Source organism: Lipophrys pholis, assembly GCF_963383615.2.
Source record: "Lipophrys pholis genome assembly, chromosome: 9".
Taxonomy (NCBI): domain Eukaryota; kingdom Metazoa; phylum Chordata; class Actinopteri; order Blenniiformes; family Blenniidae; genus Lipophrys; species Lipophrys pholis.
In genome coordinates, this window is record NC_137639.1 from 26,110,320 (window position 1) to 26,116,213 (window position 5,894).

The window sequence follows — 5,894 nt, forward strand, 5'->3', positions numbered from 1 at the left end:
AAATTGCAGTGTGAGTCATCCATGTTGGGGTATGTGAGGAGGTGGGGGGCTGTTACTGAGAGTACAGCTTGTGTGCCATATAAGAGACAATATCTGTGCAAACAGGCTGTCACACCTATTAACCGAGGTGGTATGTTTTTTTTCCTTTAAACAGGAGGGCTCCTCACAGTATTGCGCAACTTCTTCTTGCCTCACTGATTTTTGTTCAGTAATAGTTTCCACTATCCAAAATATTCAACCCAATGTTTTTCAACCACTGTGATGAATGACATGCTGTTTGGGGTATGAATGCAGTTTGGGTTTTTTTTTAACCACATTTGCAGCACAGTTTTAAAATAGAATTGAACGTTTTCAATGTCATCGCTTGTTTTGACAAAATTACCAATCGTGTAAAGAAAGAATGAAGAATTACAATTTTTTCCACTATTTCTATGTATTTTATTTGTTTTTCCACTCGGTTCATCGCTGATAAATCGTTGACTGAATGTACTTCAATACAGTGTATCTGCCTCCCTTTGTAATGACATCTGAGCACATTTTGATATGATCTTGACCTGGCAGCATTGCACCATGCACACATGACAAGGAAACTTGAAAAACTGCCTTGTCTATATTTGCTCCTCGGAGGAGTTTCTGAACTGGCCAAGTGGCATTCTTAGTTCAGACACTGAGCCGCTCAGAGCAAACAGCACATCGTGTTCGGGGCAGAACCAGAGCAATACGCTGATATTGTATTTTCTTGATTTGCCATTAATTATTGTGTTGCTGTTTCCCATCAGAATGACTGAAAACAGATTTATTGTGATGAGAAGGACTTCAACACAGTCTTTAATTCTATTTTCAGGTTTGTACCACGCATGACTTTTTTAAAGTCTTACAATGTTTTTTACTATTGTTAACTGCTGTGACTGCTTCTTATCCCACAGTATTCTGTTCCCTCACCCTGGGATCTCTAGAGTACCACTTCGTTGACCTCTTAAGAAGCTACGAAGACGCAAAGAGCTATTGCAGAGAGATGTACACTGATTTAGCAACAGTTCCCAACTCTGAACATATGCAAAACATAATCGCTTTGGTTTCGAATAAGACGGTGAGAGCCTGGATAGGACTGGAGTCCAGAGGAGTATGGATGTGGCATTGGTCTTCAAATGATCAAAAGACTGACTTTTTTAAGTGGAGATCTGGAGAACCGCAAGGAAATAACCAAGATGCCTGTGCAGCAATGGATTTGAATGGCGAGTGGTTCGAGAGCGACTGTGGAACTCAAAGAAAGTTTGTTTGTCAGAGTGAGTAAAGCGATGACCTCTCAGTGACGCTTTTCTTAAGATCACAGGCATGTTTAAATACAGCATAACAACACTGTTGTTTGCGTTCAAAGTGCAAAACTTTGGTCTTGCAGATAATGGTGATACCGGCGGTCACGTTTTTGTTGCTGAAGCCAAATCGTGGAGGAACGCTCAGAGCCACTGCAGGGGCTTATCGTCAGATCTCGTGAGCATACACTCAGCAGAAGAGAATACAGCGGTGCAAAATGTGTCCGCTTCACAAAACGTATGGATCGGCCTCTTCAAAGATCCATGGATCTGGTCGGATGGCAGTAATTCATCATTCCGCTTCTGGAAACCCGTTCAGCCCAATTACCTGACGGGTCAGAACTGTACAGTTGCTGTAATCAGAGGTGGAGGCCAGTGGAACGATCTAAAATGCAGAGGGAAACGGGATTTTGTTTGTCATGGAGGTAAGTTTTTTTACGTTATATATTACTATTAGAATCTGATCGAACAGAAAATCATTACTTAAACACAGTGAAGAAAAATAACTCTTTCAAATCAATCACTGTGAAAGTGTAGAACTTGTAGTACAACATTTCTTTCTCTTCTTCTTATATGTAAATGAGGCCTAATAAGATATTGGAACTATTCCAAATACAACATTCTTGTTTCTCTGTGTCGACACATTGAAATGAAAGGTTTTTATTGTGGACATTTTGATAATGTGCCCAAATCAGAATTATCTACTTAATAATCATTAAAAAATATATATTTTAAAGACGATTTCAGAAATGAAACATGACATAAATACTTAAATAAATCAATCACTGAATTACTATGTAAGACTTCAGAATGCAGATAGAAATAAAACTTAACCGTTTATTGTCTGGAAATGCTCCTTAAGTATAGATTTTCCAATTTGCATGTTAAATTGAATAGCTTTGCTGTCATTATATGTCATATATAATGAAATTACAGGTGCTTTTCCCTTTATAAAGTGTTAAAAAGTAGACAAATTGTACACAAGACAAATTATAAGATAACATGATACAGGATTACATGGCTAGAGATTAAAACACTGATGTCCAGGTCAACAGTTATTTAATGATCTGATAGTTTGATCATCTATACATGCATCATTCTTTTGAGAAAACAGCCTAAATACTAAACATTGTCACAATGAAGATTGTTCTTGGAAAAAATTGAGTGAGACAGAAATCCATACACCAGCAACATTGGGATATTTATCCTCATAGTCTGAGATTTCTATGTATAAAAGCTTAACAGCTTCAATCAAGTGACAATTAAAATATACAAATCTGATGATATTAACGTTCCAAAATCACAAAATGAACTGCACTCAGAATAAGGTTGATAATATTGCTCAAAACATAATCCAACATCCATCCCTGTCTTCACTGTGTACGCTAATAACTGTTTGTTTTCCACAGCAAGGAAATCAACAACAACAACTGCAAATTCAAGAAGCACAGCAGCAACATTCACCACAAATTACACCATCACTCTCACTCCTCCTCCAATGACTTCTGATCCCTTTATGTCCACTGACGACCCGGCAACCTCACCTGAAGTCTTCACCACAACGACAAGTGCCACGGGACCCACGGTGCCGAACACCACCCGGTTTGCGCCAAGCACAGACCTCAGCGATGCAACGACGCAAACGCCAAATGTAACAGCGAGCACGGAGACCGTCTCAGCTGCAGCAACACACATGAAGAATACACAACCCACAGATCAAATGTCCACCATGAACACTTGGCATTCAGGTGTGTTTACGCTATGATGTGCTCTTTGTGTCTTCGTTGCTGCATATGAATATAAAATAAAAAGTGTGTTTGCTGTGTTTCTGTAGGAAGTGTTATTTTGATTCAGAAAAACATGACATGGATTGAAGCCATGAGCTACTGCAGGGAGCACCATGTGGATCTTGTCCACGTCATAACCGCAGGCCTTCAGGACGAAGTGGCTGAGAAGGCAAAGGACGCCTCATCTGCTCACGTCTGGCTGGGTCTGCGCTACACCTGCAACTTCAAGTTTTGGTTCTGGATCAGGTCGCTCCCCGGCTGCTTTCAGAACTGGGCCCCAGGACATGGACCTGAGAGGGAATATGACTGCGGCGCGAGTGGCGCTGCTGAGGCCACTGGGAGGCAGCGATGGGTCGGTTTACCGGAGACAGAAAAACTGAATTTTCTGTGCTCCGTGTGTTATTAATGACAGTGGAGGTCCAAGTGTCTTTTCAAATCACAAATATATTAGAACTCATACCTGGTGGAAAATAATATATTTGTAGTATGTGTGTTGTTGTTCTGTTGTTTTAAGAGTTCGCCACAGTCAAGTCTTTTTGTGTGTGTTTTTTCTCTTCAGTGTCACCACATGATGTCATGGCTCTGGCTTTGTTGAAATACATCTGCCTGCTCCATTGTTGAGCCTGAATGTCATTAGACATAAAAAAAACAAAAAAACATTATGCGATGTGTAGGCGTGCACATTCACAGTCATGGGCAGCAAAGAGTGATGTGAGAAAATTGATCTGCTCAGGGTTTTTCTTCCCAGAGGTTACTATTTGCATGTTGACCCCCTGCGTTGGGCCCCCAGATAGTCTTCTTTCTTTTGGCCGCTTTGGCCGGCGCGGCCCCCGGTCCAGACTGCCCGCTGCCCTCGCTGACCTGACCTTCAGAAGACACAGCTTACAGACTCTCACCTTCCTGTCTGCAGCCTTGAGGGACACAGAGCATCATCCAAACCAGGAGGCAGGATAAGATTCGACATGTTTAATACGAAAAATCTTATGTGCGTCCTCGACGACAGCGTAACTGAATCAATTCAAGCTGTGAAATGAAAAAACTGTTACGACATGACACCATTTGTTGTATTAATGTCATTTTTAGTAATATTTTTCTTTTGGAATCACTTTTTTTTTTCTTCTTCTTTTTTTAAGTTTCAACGTGCCAGTGGGCAAATTTTTGTGATTCAATAAAACAATGTGCAAAGAGTATTACTGCAAGATGTCAGAAAAGTGAATATCTAAACCAAGTATTAACATATGTTTCTGCATCACACAAATCAGTAAAGATCCTTCTTAAAAGTTTAACATTATTCGATCTAAAGGTTACTTATTTAATGCTTCTCTGGCTTGGCAGGCTCAACTTACTCCACACAGGCCTGAATGCCAGAACCCACCGCTTATAATGCCCCGCTGCATTTTGATAACTGCTCTTGCATCCGTAATGAGGGTCTTGTCACTTGTCAATTACTACGGACCATTACACGAGTGCGTCGCAGCTTAGTGATCCCCCTCCCCCCCAACCCCCACCCCACCCCCAAACACACACACACACGAGAGTGGGTATTGGTCAGTGAGCCTCCCGTCAGTTCAATGTTAATGTCCCATTGGGTCCAGTCTCCCAGCCTCTGGACTCCCCCTCCCCTCCTTTTCTCACCCTCCGCTCCTCTTGTGTGCTGTCCAGCTGGCTCTGACCTTTGACCCCTTCACCCTCACTCCCGACCCCTGGCCACATTCCCACGCCACACCCTTTTGTGTACTTTCTCTCCTTGCTCGCCCAGTGGTCACTCCCTCTGAATATTTAGAGATTATGGTTAGACATAACTCATTTCCAATGGGATCAGTGTAATGCCACCTCATTCAGCCTAATCCCCCAGCTACGGGATGAACCAAAATTTGAAACTTGTAATTAAAAATGTGTGTCGAAATCACAAATCCAGATTTAAAAATATATAGTTTTCACTAAATATTTAATGCATAGGGTTAAAGTCATTTTCACCCAAATGTACAAATCAGATGATCAGATAAAACACTCAATGCACCAATTAAACAAAGTAACATGAAAGGAGAGATCAGTAACATTCAAATAAAACCCGTGCTTCTGAATTGCCAATTGTGACTAATCATTTCTGAACTTGAAACTAAAATGACTTGAAAAAAAGATTCAAACTTCACATCTCACTACCTGCCATGCGCACTTCTCCCTTTCCTCTAACGCCTTTGTTTTTTCTTTTTTTTTACCCCGGGCCTGCACCCCTCTATAGAGCCCACCCTTCTTTTCCTTCTGTCACTTTCCCAGTTAATTGTAGAAAAGGAGATTTTCTCCATTGAAGGCCGGTCTCTTAGGTAACCTCACTACTGCATGAAATGAGATGGATAGTCGGAGAACATAGAGAGGACAGGCAAACTGAAGCAGTAGCAGTCGAGGATGGACGCAGAGCGGAGTGGACTTCACACGACATGCTTAGAAAACAGAAGAGTTTAAGACACAGGGACGCCGATTAATATCCCTGGGACTATCATTACTATATTAGTGATTGCTCATCATGTAAGTATTGGAATAGTTTACACTGCTTTTAACTGTTTATCAGTAAGTCATATGGAGGGAGAATCAACTTTCCAGGTCTGCTGTTGAGCAATGATTGAAAACTTCCACAGATTTTACAGCAGATATCGCAGCACTTGTTTCATTAATATTTGAATGACGCTCGATCTCATCATCCATCTGTTGCAGGATTTGATCCCCGGGCTAAAGGATGCTATTGCAGCTCAATCTGCCTCCAACTGGGAATCTGGAGCTGATTGTCCAAACGCAA

General features: G+C 41.4%; 1 protein-coding gene across 2 annotated transcripts; it reads left to right on the forward strand.

Moving 5' to 3' along the window:
* The first annotated feature begins 654 nt into the window (after window positions 1-654).
* LOC308114978 (uncharacterized protein) lies at window positions 655-4,296 on the forward strand. 2 transcript variants are annotated; one of them, XM_080472259.1, is made up of 5 exons: window positions 655-844; window positions 927-1,286; window positions 1,400-1,738; window positions 2,723-3,061; window positions 3,148-4,296. In XM_080472259.1, exons 1-5 carry the CDS (start codon window positions 781-783, stop codon window positions 3,504-3,506), a joined length of 1,461 nt encoding a protein of 486 aa, XP_080328385.1. In that variant the 5' UTR covers window positions 655-780; the 3' UTR covers window positions 3,507-4,296. The 2 variants fall into 2 exon arrangements, with proteins under 2 accessions (XP_080328385.1, XP_080328384.1); XM_080472258.1 differs by having other exon boundaries at window positions 658-844; window positions 1,379-1,738; window positions 3,148-4,289.
* The last annotated feature ends 1,598 nt before the right edge of the window (window positions 4,297-5,894 follow it).

Excerpts from the sequence above, each read along its gene's own strand:
- LOC308114978 (XM_080472258.1), top strand. The coding sequence starts at position 781 with ATGACTGAAAACAGATTTATTGTGATGAGAAGGACTTCAACACAGTCT. Across the intron at positions 845-926 it reads GTCTTTAATTCTATTTTCAG|TATTCTGTTCCCTCACCCTG; the intron begins GTTTGTACCACG and ends CTTATCCCACAG. Across the intron at positions 1,287-1,378 it reads AAGAAAGTTTGTTTGTCAGA|TGCAAAACTTTGGTCTTGCA; the intron begins GTGAGTAAAGCG and ends TTGCGTTCAAAG.